This window comes from Papilio machaon, chromosome 8 (assembly GCF_912999745.1).
Source record: "Papilio machaon chromosome 8, ilPapMach1.1, whole genome shotgun sequence".
NCBI classification, from domain to species: Eukaryota; Metazoa; Arthropoda; class Insecta; order Lepidoptera; family Papilionidae; genus Papilio; species Papilio machaon.
Window position 1 is genome coordinate 4,096,677 of NC_059993.1, and position 15,794 is coordinate 4,112,470.

At 33.8% G+C, this 15,794-nt stretch overlaps 1 protein-coding gene across 1 annotated transcript in view; it reads left to right on the forward strand.

The window, feature by feature from the left end:
• The window catches only part of LOC106720665, a 39,983-nt gene extending 24,706 nt beyond the window's left edge, over nucleotides 1–15,277 (forward strand). Inside the window, exon 7 of the mRNA XM_045679066.1 lies at nucleotides 15,114–15,277. Coding sequence (XP_045535022.1) covers nucleotides 15,114–15,199 — 86 coding nt within the window. The 3' untranslated portion in view covers nucleotides 15,200–15,277. The remainder of the gene's footprint in view (nucleotides 1–15,113) is intronic.
• The last annotated feature ends 517 nt before the right edge of the window (nucleotides 15,278–15,794 follow it).

The following is a 15,794-nucleotide window of genomic DNA, read 5'->3' on the forward strand; positions in this document are numbered from 1 at the left end:
TGCGGTGAGATCTCGGCATCTGTCACTTGTTTTAATACTCATGATAATTTTTTGGAATAGAAAGTTAAGGTTAAGTTTAAGTTTAAAGTAGAAACAGAATATTACGTAACACTTAATTGATAATAAAACAATATTATTACCAGTAAGATATAAATTAATATGTTTAATTTTTAAAATAACATGAATTTTATAATAGTACATTTTTGTACATTTACTTATGTTTCCGTTATACACAGTATTTTAAATAAGCACGAAGCATGTTTAAGTTTGTTACACGTATACGACTTTACTTAGAAGGTAGAATAAAAAAATACCTAAAAACTACGTAACAACAGTAGGCAGTTTTGAATTGCACGTTAGATTGAAGCTTGATGTTTCTTTAAGTTTAATAATAATACGTATATAATTTATTAATTAATTTGCGTGCGAAATGCAAGTCGAAGTAAGTAATTGCACTTTACAAATAGTAAAAAAGCTTAGAACTTGAAAGCATTTCAAAGGTCGCTTCGAATAAAAAAGAGTACTTAATTTGAACAGCTGCCTATCCATTATTCATGTCTCAATGTCAATAAATTTGAAAGAAAGACCTCGACAAAACCAATCATATATTTTTTCTTAACTAAATGACATTTGTTTTTAGTGTCGAGAAAAGTTTTTTGGTACTAAATTACGTACCAAATAAAAATGATTCTGAAAAAGCCACTCCTGCAAGTTATGATAAAATATCATCTACTTCAATCTTTGTTAAAAAGTGCAGTAAAACAATTGTTCACAGGCATATTCTGTTTTATCTTTTACTAGGTATTTTTCTGAGAATGCTTTGAGTCAGTTTTGTAAAGTAAAAGTGATTGCAGTAAGATGGAAACACATAGTTTTACCAATAACAAAAAAATAATTAAAACTATGAGTAACTCAGAAAATGCGATCAAAATTGAGGAGGGTCTGAATTTTATATTAAAATATTGTTTTTTTTTATTAACTTTGCTTTAATTATGCTTGCTATTTATTTATTTATTGATGTATATAAGAGATCTCTGTATGTTTTTCACTAAAAGAGGTGACATCGTGTTTTTTTTTATATAAATCACCTATTCTTGTAATACATTTTATGCTCAACAATATTGTTATTTTCAATCGCCTGTATAGACAAGGTAATATTGATATTGTGACTTTCTATATTGTCTACGTATCCATAGACGGCTGGTATCTTATCGTGAGCCAGTCACCGCTCAGCTGTTGTTATTGTATCTACAATGTGACGTGTCCACTGAGTTTCTATCGCAGACAATACGTTGAAGGTGAAAGTACCTACACTGCTACTTCTTGAAATGTTTTCATTTAAGTTTCATATAATTGATGGTACATTTTGGTTTAGAGCTAAAAGTATTTCAATTATGTATCTTAAATTTAATATAAAACAAGTTTTCTATACAGTTTAAAAAAAACAAGTAGTTATAAACAAGAAATATTCAGCATTACACAACCTACCTCATGTATGCAACGATAGGTTCTATAGTAGACTAGAGTCAATACAGCAGCCGTACAACTTCACTATCTATCTATTTTGTTTCCCGCCTCCGAGACAATTTAACTTGACAACGTGGACTCTACAACAATAGGCTGTTTGCTCTATTAAATTCTACCACGTTTTGTTAAACTGTCACAAAAATAGATACTGATACCCCGTTATGTATTCCAATGCAATTTCGGTCATTGTGCTGTCAGTGTCAGGTATTTGTATACGATGAATCGCACGCTTTATTTGATTCTAACTTGTACAAACAAAAGTCTACGAATAGTCTGAACAATAAACGATTCGACACTCACGTGTTTACAGCAGCCGGAGTTTCGAAAAGCAAACGCTCGTTGGAGGTAAACTTTCTTCCGATTTTCACGACGAGTCATTTTAAACACCCCAAAGCAAATAGTGAATCGACGAGTGCTATTTGAATCGTGATTGGATGTACATTTGTAAGAATTATTTATGTGATTGGGAACATTTGTAAACACGTGTAGAGAGCAGCGCGAGGAGGGTGGCGTCGGGTCGCGCGTCGTCGAGAGCGCGCGATGGCGGCGGCGGGAGCGGCACTCGGCTGGCTGCCGCCGCCGCAACATGTCGGTCCGCGTCGACCACCGCGATCGCGATCGCTTCTCGCGACATTCTTCCCGCGCTTCCGTCGATCTAGCTTTTCCGAGTAGTTCGAGTAGGGACCACTCTTTCCGGTCCATGCACTCGGGCCGTGTGCCGCGCGTCTCCAGCGATGACTTGATGGTGCCGGTGCGCACCCTGCGCTCGGCGTCCTGCCGCGTGGCACCTGGCGCCCCGCACCGGCTGCGGCGCCACCACTCCTCGGCGGCGGACTGCGAGCGTGCCCGGCGCTCTAGGCGGCATACCTTGGAGTTGCCCAACAGCCGCGGTCCGAGTGTACGCAGCCGGTCGCCGGAGCCTCCGCCTCTGCCTCCGGAACCTGCGGCGGCGCCCGAGGACGCCGGGAAGGAGGCACGGCGGCGCCGCGTGGTGGCGGCCGTGGCAGCGTCCTTCTTCGCGCTCGCGCTGGCGTCGGTCCTCGTGGTGGTGGTGACGCTGACGCACAGCTCGGTGCTCCGGGCACACAACCAAACGGCCAAGTACTACACGTTCTCCGTGCCGCCGCACCATCCTCTCAGTGAGCCCCGTTCATGTTGCCCCACCGTCGCCCCTCCCGCTTCGCATGCGACCGTCTCCGACCCCGAGAGCCAGGGGCTGCGAACGTCGCCGCGCCCGCGCCGCTGCTCGCCGCCGCCCAATGCGGTACATATCGTGCAGTACACATATTTACATGTCGACAGATGTGCCGGTGGCGATACCGCAAACGCCGAACGAACCCCTCAAAACAGTGGTCACGAATACGCATCTAATTGCGAAAACGTAAACATTCTTTCGAAACCTCAAAGTGAGTGGTTCGAAGAGATAATGAAGGGATCGCTTAGCCTTTGCCAAATTAAGCCCCGGTACACAGAGAGCACACACGCTACGTACGTTCGCAACCCCCTTCTGCATGAGTTGTTAGAATTTAATAGATGTCACGTGTTTGTATGTACTAGTTGTTAATTAATATGCTAATTTTAATAAGTTTACGATAATCGTGCGTAAAAAGCTTTGGAGCATTAATCTTCAATATAAAGTTTTATAAGTTTTTAAATATAAAGTTATCTTTAATGAATTATAGTAATGTCAATAAAGACACCAAACTGCCTCTATATCTTCTAATCTCGTTTACACCGTATACTGCCGGAAAAATGTTAGCCGTTTTTTTGTTGCCTTGAGAAGATTACACTTTTAAATATACTCGACACTCATTCAACTTTAAAGCTTTAGTTCTAAGATACCAATAGAATATTATAATCCAGATAAATTTACATAAATCTATCCTATTTAGAACAAATTATTGTACAATGTGATAAGTGGAGTTTTTCGCTGTAATTTAAAGGTTAAATATTTTGGACTTGGAGGATAATTATAAAAATACTAGATAAAGGAGTAAGGTCAAACGTCATTACTCCATTAATCTTAACAATATTAAAAATGCGAATGTTTAGATGGATGTTTGTTTGAAGGTATCTCCAGAGCGGTAGCATGGATTTTGATGAAATTTGAAATAGAGGTAGAGCATTGTCTGGAAGAACACATAGGTTATTTATTAAGGTTTTTTTTAACTTCGCGTGGTCGGAGTTGCGGACGACAGCTAGTGTTATTCAATCAAAATATAATTAGCTTTTAAGTATATTTCTCTGGTTTCGTTTAGCGCACCAAAATTTAAATGTATGATCATTGCTGCTGACGTTGTTGGCAAAATCGAACAACAGTGTTCTAATTTACTTTCAAACTAGTACACGGTGTGTTTTAGTATTCATCATAAACACTTTTAAAATAGATACTTTTTCAATTGTGTTCTAGTTTCCTTGACGCGCTAGTCGTAACACATGTTAACACGGCTCGAACTTTGAATGCCATTAATTCTTAATGACTTAATAGATTCCTATTGGATTTACGATTTGCTTAAACTACAATCCATCCAGTGTTGTAATGCTGGTATAAAAAGAGACGAGGATTGTTTATTTGTAACTAAGAATCTAATTTATGGGCTGATCTTATTTCTTTCACTTTTCACATGGAATTATTTTCAATAATAAATACGAAATACATCCGGATAACGATGAGACTAAAGCTTTAAATAAAAGAAAAACACGTGACAGCGAATGAAAGCTACGCGATACTTGCGTTAAAAAGAAGATAAATGAAGATACGAAACTTAAAGATTTATAAAGAAAACCTTAATTCAAAAAACGTCGGTTATTTTTAAAGCTATACAAAATTAAAAATTTGTGACAATCCCATTCAATTTAAAATTAAAGAAAGATACATCTGAAAATTTATAATATTTATTAGAATTGGAATCCGCTCCAAACTACACTAGTTCAACCGGGTTTCAACATAATTTAATAGGCAACTGAAATTATTTCTGTACGTACAAATTGACAGACAATCACGGATGTGGTTGGCTTTTTGTTTACGTATCGCGTAAACATACTCTGACGCAAGTTTACTCTGATTTTTAGTCGGAGAGAAGGCGAATCCCATTTTAGATACTGAGAATTTTTGACGCGACATCTCGGGGGATTTTATTTAACCTCTAGCTTGTAAAGCAGCTAAGACTAATCAGTCTTAAAAGAAGTAAACAAGAAATGAGAAATATTTTAAACCACGTACTTTTATTGCTCCAAGGGATAAAACGAGCAATAGAATACTAAATATAACGAAGCGAGTCATATCATCAACTAGCGAACTTTACAGTACAGTCTTAGCCTTTGACGGAAAATGTTTCAGATAATGAATTGAAATATTTCGCTTTTATATTGCTTGTAATTTCGTTTATAGTATACTAGCTTTTGCCTGCGACTCCGGCCGCGCGAAATTAAAAAAAGCTTTATGAATAGCCTATGTGTTATTCCAGACTATGTGCATATATAATATCTACATATGTGCCAAATTTCATCAAGATCCGTTCTACCGATCCAGAGATACCTTCAAACAAACATCCATCCCTCTATCTAAATATTCGCATTTATAATAATAGTAAGATTTATTCTTGACATCATTGACATGTTGAGCTGTTAAAGGAACGGATGAAAGAAGAGGGCAGGTGGCAGAAATGCGAATGTTAAAAGAGATGTGTGGAGTAACACGAGTGGAGAGAATTTGAAATGTATATATTAGAGGAAGTCTAAAAGTAGCAACAGTAGTAGAAAATTTGAGAAGTAAAAGGTTAGAGGTAGAGAAGTATGAGAAGCGTGTTATGGGGAGGGTAGAATCGCATGTGGCTAGGAGAACTTTAAGTATATGCGTGTGGAGGGGTATACTGGTAGAAGTATGGCTCGGGAAAAGATGGATGGATTGCGTGGAAGACTTTTTTTTATAAGGGAATGGGGCAATGGGAACATGATTAAAAAGGGAGTGACGATTAAAATGACAGTAGATTTGGAGGACGGAAACCTGGTGCGCCGAACCTACGTAAGTCTGACAAGGACAGGGAGATGATGATGATGATCATCGCGTTAGATACCTATTCACTCGCATTTGTCTTGTGAAACAAGACAAATGCGAGTGATTAAACCTATGAGGGTGGTCAAACCTACAATTATAACCTAATAAAAATTTGCATTTAATTCCTTCGTTTGATCAGAAATCATATTTATGATTCTTAACTGTTAACTAGTATTTTATAATATTACCAAAAAATTGAACTATATCAAACAAAATGTTGCCGATCTTTATTTTAAATGTGATATATAAGATAGTTTAAATAAAACCTAATATAATCAGGTTATATATCTGAAAGTGGAATCAGTTCTCTACGTGAGAATACGCTATTTTTCTAAGCAATTAATGATTAACAACAACTTATTTTAGTGGTCTGCAACACAGATCTACAGGGTAGTTAAGAGCGGGCCACAGCTTACATTGTTAGGGAACGTCCACAAACATTCCCCGCATTACGAACTGTCGCAAACTTCGTCCTCCTTTATAGTAAAACTTTGTAATTTCGGATTAACTAGATTAAATTTGTTTGCGATAAAAGCTGATTTAGCTGATATTTAAAAAAATGCTTTATTTTTTATAATTTGATGATCGTTATCCTAACCACTTCGACTTTTGGTAACTGAAACATAAAAAATCTCGATTTTTTCTATTTAAATTTCATTAGAAAAAATTGTGAATTTTAGTAAATCTATCTTTACTTCGCTTCAAATAAAAGAACAAAGTACGAAGCTTACGTTACCAAATTTCAAAGTCATTGTTCAGATTCTTTCAGGGAGTCTCAACATTTTTGCTGGCAGTGGGCGGAATGTTTGTTTTAAATTGAATTCTTACCCGACCGGTGTTTCGTTTGATGCGATTTAGATATTATTTATGTGTGCAATTAATTAAATTTAACTTTTGAAGATATAAATACGGCTTATGATTTACGAATAATTTGATAGAAATTGATTGCTTTAACGAAAAAATGATTCAGTATTTTTAAACCGTTATCGGTTATCGGTTTAAAAGTACTGACCCATTTTTATTACTATTTATAAAGTACTAGCTTTTAACCGCGACTCCGTCCGCGCGGAATAAAAAAAAATGCACACAAGGTAAAAAAGTTTCTATGTCCGTCTCCTAATTCTAAGCTAACTCCCCATCAATTTTCAGTTAAATCAGTTCGACCGATCTTGAGTTATAAATAGTGTAACTAACGATATTAACGATACGCTATTACCATAGTTATTTTCAAAATGCAATATTCTTTCGATTTTCCTGAATAAAGTAAATTCTCAGAATAAACTGTTTTGTAAAATTATAAGAAGTTTTAAATGTTCCCAACCCCTGTCGTGTTAACGAAGAAACGTGAATTTCTCACAAATTTTATTTTTTACTGTCTAACTCATTAAATCAGAGCGTTAAATTTCAATTGTCAATTTCAAAGGGTCCGATAAAACTCGTTTCCTTACAGCCCGTAAAGATAAGTTTGATGACATCGACTCCCTTTCATATTGGACAATATTGCTGAGTAATATTTTACACAACCTTTTTAATACTTAATTCCCGATCGAGTTTGATGATTGAATAAAGTTTACATAGTTAAAACCAAATTAGACTGGATTAGAATATCTCACAAGCTTTTCATTTGTTTTGTTCTCAAAATTTTCTTCATAATTTAAGTTTTCGGTAAACAAATTCGATTCTTTTTACTAAATTAGTATCCATTGGAGTATATAAAGTGGACAGTATTAAGGCCGTACTTTATAGCTAACTCTGAATATGGAACTTTTTTAATTTCACGCTTGATTCGAAAACTTCCAGCAGACAGAATACACGCGCATGCCAAGAACTTATTACGTCAATGGATGTAGTGAGTTTACATGGCGGCGGAGCTGTGATTGATTGTCTGACATGATTCCCTTGTCATTTACTGATACATGAGACGTTTTTGGATGATATAAAAGTTTTTATCTATTATTTTCTGCGATGGAACGAATAATTTTAATATTGCTAAAAATCATTTCTGTCTAATTTTATTTATGTTTATTTTATAGTCGTTTTAAGATTAAACAAAACTTGCCTCAAAAACATTTAAAATATCCTTACCGTCATTTTAAAATAGTTTCAACTTTTTCATAAAACCATACCATACATGTACTTATATTATCTTTTTTTTTAATTTCCTTCGTGGGGTAACTAAGTAGTTCTATAACATATTACATAGCATAAAAATAAGTTTTTTGCTTTTTATCCGTGTAATCCACATCATAATGAAGAACGCTCCCGTTATACAGTATTAGTATACCTTCCGACTTAATTTTTTGTAACTCAATTTAACTTGATTTCGAAATATTTTACGTCGAAAATATGAAGTTAATAACGAAAATTTCGTTACGATTTTTTTTATAATTTTAGGCGAATAAACTGAAAAGAGTCGGTAAAAATTATAATGTTAATAAAATTTGAGTGCTTCTGATTTTAAGTCGCGCTTTTGCTTTAAGTCTACACATAATGTTCAAATAATGTTGCACATCTAGACTCTGATGTTTTGCGTAAAAAAACATATACAGCTAAATAACGATGTCCTTATTGATGTAAAAATTCTCACTTACTACGTATTATAGCTGAATCAAGATAGAACTTCTCCAAACCAGTAATCCCTATTGAAAATCGGATTGTACGCACCAATAATTCTTTTGGTGCGTTACAACGATAGTGAAAATAAGCTTTAAGAAAATCCTGTGTACTATATCTTATGTTGACCATAAGAAAGGGTCCCACCATCGGGTAACTTTCATATTTTTATCCATTGCTATATTTTTATATCCGTGAATTATCACGGAAGAAACACCTTTACAAAAATCTTTTTAAGTCCTAAGTAGGGACATAAACGTAAGTATGTCTAATACATCTCAAATATAAAATGTTACCTATTTACTTCGGCCGACACCGACTGCGAAATAATAATAATTATACAATATAGACATGTTACAAGAAAGAAGAGAACTTTCTTTAGAGTTTAGAGGGTTTTCATGATTGTTGTGGAAACTATTTATAAAATTAAAACAACTTATTCGTCTTGAATCCAATTTTAGACTATATATTTTTAATTGACATATATCAAAAGTAAACAATAGAAAAAATAAATTATATAAAAATATGTCATTCGATATTTGGTTTGAATATATTCGTTGTATAAAAACTCTTTGCTATTCTTTAACATCCTCCACACCGCGAAAAGAAATTCCTCACAATATTCAAACCAAAATGGACACTAACTTTTACAATAAAATTATGCACAAAATAAACATATTTATAAAACGCAAACAAAACATCAGAAGAAGAAAGTTCTAAGAGATATAACTCCATATCTACCGAGATAGTTCAGGACTTCTTCTTGTTCCTGTTTTGTTTGTACGTGCGCCGGATCTTGAATGCCTAAAATCTCAAGATTACAAAAATCTGATGCATTCTCCAGCGTTGGCCACATTCTTATTTACTTTTTGCTTCTGATCTCCGAAATATTAATTTGAGAGTGACCTGTACGTTACGTTGAGCAAGTTTCATTTATTAAAATATTTATCTCCCTCATGTAACTTTCTCAAATTTCTCTTCATTGAACGGCTCGGTCACAATTAATATTTCTTTTATTTCGGAGTCATATTTTATAAGCTGATCGTAAATATTTTTACCGTCTTGTAATTGGCATGTACTTGGTATATTGTGCTTAAATATTTTTCTGTAGAACACAATAACGAATCTAGTACACTTTCGGACTTGGTTAAGTGTCTTCTTTTTATTCATACCTTTTTTATTTGTTCTATTTTCTCAGCCATTTCTTTAAACTGAAAAAATCTGTAGGCAGGGTCGCCAGATGTTGTGGAAACTATTTATAAAATGAAAACAACTTATTCGTCTTGAATCCAATTTTAGACTATATATTTTTAATTTGACATATATCAAAAGTAAACAATAGAAAAAATAAATTATAAAAAAAATATGTCATTCGATATTTGGTTTGAATATATTCGTTGTATAAAAACTCTTTGCTATTCTTTAACATTCTCCACACCGCGAAAAGAAATTCCTCACAATATTCAAACCAAAATGGACACTAACTTTTACAATAAAATTATGCACAAAATAAACATTTATAAAACGCAAACAAAATATCAGAAGAAGAAAGTTCTAAGAGATATAACTCCATATCTACCGAGATAGTTCAGGACTTCTTCTTCTTTTTCCTGTTTTGTTGTACGTGCGCCGGATCTTGAATGCCTAAAATCTCAAGATTACAAAAATCTGATGCATTCTCCAGCGTTGGCAACTTCATATTTACAAACGTTTGTTTCGTTGTATAAAAACTCTTTGCTATTCTTTAACAATGATATTATTTTGTTACTTTTTAGTGCATTTTGTTTAAGTTTGTTTTTTTGACTATTCCATTTATTTTCTTAGAAAAAAAAAACACAGATACAGTGGTAATTCAAGGTAAGACGACATTGAAAATGTTCCATTTGTAACTCTGGTAGATCAAAGTTTCATTCACATCTGTAATTTTTTCTCGAATTATGGTCGATTTACGGAATACGGGTGGTATTTCATAAGATACGGTATTTAAGAAAGTTATTAGATACTGTGGACGAACTCGATTTACTAGTATTGTAAACAAACTCACTGAATTTACAACTTGTTTCATTACAGCTAGGAATTCGATATTAGGGCATTAAAGCGCTCATACATTGTTTGAAAACGTATGAAATAAAGTCTTTGGATTCTCCTACGTTGTGTTATATGTATTAAGCATGGTTAGTATCACAGGGTTCAGGGGTTAAGCTCTTGACTTATCATCTGCAGGTCCTGACTTCGAATCCCGCCATGTACCAATGTGTTTTTCCATTCTCGATTTATACATGTACATTTATCAAACGTTTTACGTTGAAGGAACACATCGTGATACGACCTGCACATATCTGCGAAGAAATTCAATTTGTTTGTTGTTTCGTTTAGTTCGTAATAGTATTTTTTTAGTTCAGTAAAAGTATAACCTAAAATAAACAAGAACAGGTACAAGAAATGAGACGCCTAAAAGCTTTCTCGATAACTAAAATGCAAACTTTGTTACGGTACTTAGAAACTTGTAACGTTGTATTAATAAGTAACTTTACTCCTCATAAACGTGTTTTGACGAAGTCTTGTTAGCAAAACATCGCAATCTATTAAATAAACTTTACGTATTAATTTACGAAGACGGCGACACTTTCTAATTCATAGAGATGTAAAATTTTACATATTTTTTAAATAGGGGTTTATAAATACTAACATTTTGTGAATGTGAAATTGTTTTTTGGGAATTAGACTTACCTAAATAGCACACGAATTAAAATCATAAATTACTTCTTCTATATTCTTTATCTTAAGTCTTCAAACCAATTTACAAGGGCGCGAATATCTAATGGAGTGTACAATATGAAAACAGTAGTAACCGATCTCGATCATGACAAATTGATCGGTAAAAGGATGGTCTGAAAATGATAGTACACTTAAAGCAATAAATAACAAATATCGAGGACAATAAACAATAAAATCGTGGATTCGAGAAACAAGAGCATCAAAAGAAAGATCGATGTTTAAGATGAAGTTTGTAATGATCTGTTTTTGAAATAAAAGTAGATTGATTGCAGCTGTCATTTTTTGATATGATAACATGATTTTTGGAGGTTTCAATGAAACGGACAAGCAATCATATTTATCTGTCAAGAAAAAACATAAAACGTGAAGACTTAGTATAATCTTATAAAAAGTTTTGCCATCAATTTGGATTCAAACCACATCAGAATTGTAACAAGTTGCTAATCCACATCTTTACAACAGGGAACTATTTCATGCATATGAATGATACTATATCAAAAAGATGTTGCGAATCTTGTCGTAAATAAGACATCTCAGACTCCACTCCATATAACAATTGACTTTATTTGCATTAATTTGTGTTTTCTAGAGCGGAACTTTGATGAGAGATAAATTCACGGGCTGCCAAAAAACATATCAAAGATATAGGTCAAAGAAATATTAAATTCTTTAACCCCCGCTGACCCTTGTATCATTCTTTCGGTTTCCTGTTTCAATCCAAATAACTCTAAGTAAAAGTAAATAGCGGGTCTAAACCGTGCGCCATTTGAAATTGTTAAAACTTGCACTCAGAGCTTTTTAACACGCACAACAATACTGTTTAGAAAAGCTAGTTTGTGTATAGAATTTTGTACTCTTTCATTACTTAAAACAAATACTTTTTTTATTAATTTTAAATTATTATGAACGGTTGCATTATTAAGAAGGTTAAGCTAGAGGCTCCTTCTTTAATGTCAAAAAATAAATAAATAAACGAGCAAACACGTCGTCTAATGTTTAGTGACTACTTCTACCTTCCAACACTTCCGTGTAGGAAAGATGTAGAGAGTTGTTAAAGGTTACAGGTTAAATAGATTTAATATTTAAACCCAAATTTTTTAAACAAAGAATTGTGGTAGATGGAAGATTATAAAAGAGAGGGCTATGGAGAGAGATCTCGATCTTCTACAATAAACAATAAACACTCAGAGAGAACAACGTATAAATAGATAAAAAAGTTGTTGTATTGACATTGCATAAACAAGAGGCATTTCTTCAGGCTGTGACTGCGTTCTCTACGCGTCGGATGTAAGAGTTGTAAATTAACTGGAACAAACAGCTAGAGCTTTGAGATGTTTTATGAGGTGTTGCGTCCCACTTTCGCTACGGTGTCAGTGGAGGATTTACGGTGTGAATAGATTCCACCGCGGAGAGCTATTTACGTCTGATGATACCCACATGTATTCAACAAGTAACAATCAATGTCAGTATCAAAGCGAAATATTGAGCACGCAATATATGTGCCTTAAATATTTGAAGTATTTTAATTTACTCCCTAAAACAAGTCTAAAGTAGTCTTTTATAAAATAAAATAAAAAATCATGCAAGACTATCATGTTTATATTGTAAAGAAGAAAACGTTTTTCTGTCTCTATCCAATGTTAAACAAAAAAAACCGATGTTAATTTGCTAAAAGGGCAAGTTGTTTTGACTTCGATGACAAGGTAAGATCGATACAACTTGTACAAACAAACACTCCTGTTGTTGGTTCACAATATGTGATCATTATTGATTGAACGTCAATTCTTATGATGTAGTGGAGTTGAAAATATACAGATTGCCACTGTATATAAAATGTATAACAATATAGACAAAAGAAAATGTTTATATTTTTAGTCGGTTTTCGTTAATGTTATGTTCCATTTATATGTTTTTATTCTTTGACTCATTTGAACTTTCTTAAATGATGACTTTACAGAAATGCATATCTCCTCTCGATTTCACACTCAGGGATCCTGATACCTAAGATTGAAATATTCTGAAACTAATATAAAAGGTGTTTACTTAAGAAACCGTAGAAGTACTTGAGCTCAAAACAGCAATATTCTTTTATACCCGATACTTGACACTTAAAGCAACTTCGAATTCGGAAAACCGCATTGATATTGGTTTAATAGAACTTGAACGAAAACATTACTGAATTTCGAGACATTTATGTTTGAAACAATTTTTTACAAGGACACATTTTCATTACAGAGAGTTTAAAGTTACGAAGAAGTTGAAAAAAATGTATTACTTGTTAGATATTATGTATAAAAATATTTTTAATATAAAAGCAAGCTAAATCGTCATAAATTCAAACTAAAATTTATAGAGTATACAAAAATACAAATATTTCAGTCCTCACTTTAAAACTACAGCATCTCTTTACCTTAAAACTAAAATCAAATATTATTATTGCTGAAATTTTCAGGCAAAAGTATTGTTTGTTGGTTGAGAATTTAGTGCAAGTAAGCTTGCTTTTTGGTCGTCTGTACCTTTTAGAAATAATTACTTTCCTTCTATTGTAAACATAAAAATAAACGAATAAAAGCGTAAAAAGATGTTTCCTCAAATAAAAAAGTAAGGTACAATATTCCTTCTCTACTCCTTACAAAAAGTTCATTATTTTTAGGTATTCTCGTTTGTTTCTAATATTAAATTTTAAATTTAAATTTGCTATAGTTAAACATTTTTTTTTATGAAATGTAAAAACACACACTATTTTCTCTAATTAAATTTTAAATTGTTTTATCAATACACAGTCTACATTATAACGATATGATTGTTGTAAGTTTGATGCGAGCGTTAAATTGTCACAAATAAAAAAAAATCTGCAATAATACAAAGGAGAAATTACCCATATTTTCGGGTTTCTATCATAATTGGCTATCGAATCTTATTCGTCTATAATTCATGTTTTAAAGAAAGATTTGATTATTTGCTGCGAAACTACTGAACTGATTTGAAAAATTCTTTCACTGTTGGGAAGCTTAATTATTCCTGGGTGACTACATTTATTACTCGATTTGTTTAATCCCGCGCGGATGAAATCGCGGGCAGCTGCTAGTATTTCATAATATTTAACTATATCTGTAAATGTATTGTATGTTAATGTATTGTACATTTACAGATATAGTTAAATACTTACGTATAAATGACCTTATGAAGTAACGATGTAATGATAATTCAAATTTGCCGGTCAACTAATCAAAGAGGAATTCACCCCAACGGCGAGGGAATGTTAATCACTGAGGGTTGAATTTTTGTTTGGATAATTTCATGTAAAAGTACATTATAGTCTATGGAAGTAGTTATTGACACTTTTAAGTTGAGGAGGGTGAAAAAAAATGAAATTGGCTTCAAATTACAAACATACTAGAAGCAATAGATCATGTTACTCGTCTATCATAACATGTGACCTCCGTCAAACTAACCTAAATACCAGATGACGTTTTATGCATCAACAGATTTATTGTTTTCAAATATGTTCAAGGATGAATATTAATTTTAAAGGATATATATAAATAATAATATTATCTGTTGTAATTAACATTACCGATTAACTTTCTTGCGAGCTTTCTAACTTGGTGGTTATGTTTTTAATGAAAAAGTTCATTTTAAAACTAAAAAACTAACGTTATAATTAAACAAAACAATAACATTAAACAACTAAGTATTAACTTTCTTTATGTGTAGGTATTATTAATTAAGTTTATAATATTCTTAGCTCACAAGGACGATCTTCATAAAGCGACTGGCATTAACCGGAATGTGCAGAGATTAGAAGCGTACCTTGGGAGACTTCGCGTCTCGTACCTCTCTTATGATGGAATGTTATGTTATTTTAGCGAATAATAATAACTCAGAGAATTATAATTGTAATGTTCTTTTAATTCCATATTTCAAGAGTATACTCGTATTTATATCTCTTATATTACAGAACTTTAGAATCCAGAATTGGATTTAACAGATACCTTTGGATCCAAATTAATAAAATACTCCAATATAGATATTGTGATTAGTGTGGACCGATGTTTTAGATATATTGTGATCACTTGTAATGTGTCTTGTGACGTCACGATGATAATGATTAAGCTTGTGTATATCTTGTTCGCAGTTCGGCAGGAGAACGAGCGCATGATGCACGACGCGCTCCAAGTGGGAATCGTAAATCGCACCCAGTCGTCGGAGGCATTTCGCTGACGCCGCGCTATTCCCCGCGCCCACGGCTCGATAACATCCGACCGGCCGCCGCCCCGCCCGAAGAGCCGCCCGATTTGGGGCCACACGACTTGGGGTCACATGACTTGGCCCCAACGGCACCAAATCTCGACGCGAATAACACCAACACTACCAACGGTCATGGTATTATCGGCCTCCAGGTATCGGTGAGCCAAACCCCAGCGGGCCCCGCGTGATTTCTGCGTTAACATCAATATAAACCGGGTCTACTTCATCCGTTTCCAATAGTTGTGGTGTCGAACGCACAAACTGCCAGTGTAAATGTTCATTTCTCGACAAGCGATGAGCGAATCGCTGAGCATTTCCATGTCGAGTTTAGAAAGTGGTATCATAGTATAACATATGTTAAAGAATGAAATGTTATTTGTTGGAATATATCTGTATGTATAGATGTAATAAAAGACAGTTTCTTATCCCGTGATAGAGTAGTAACTAGTTTATATGTGTATTTACATGTCAAAGGTAAAATATTAATACGTGTCCTTATAATATTGAATGACGTCACCCATTACAGCTGGATTAAGAGTTGATGAGTTGATTAGTACTCAATAAAGCA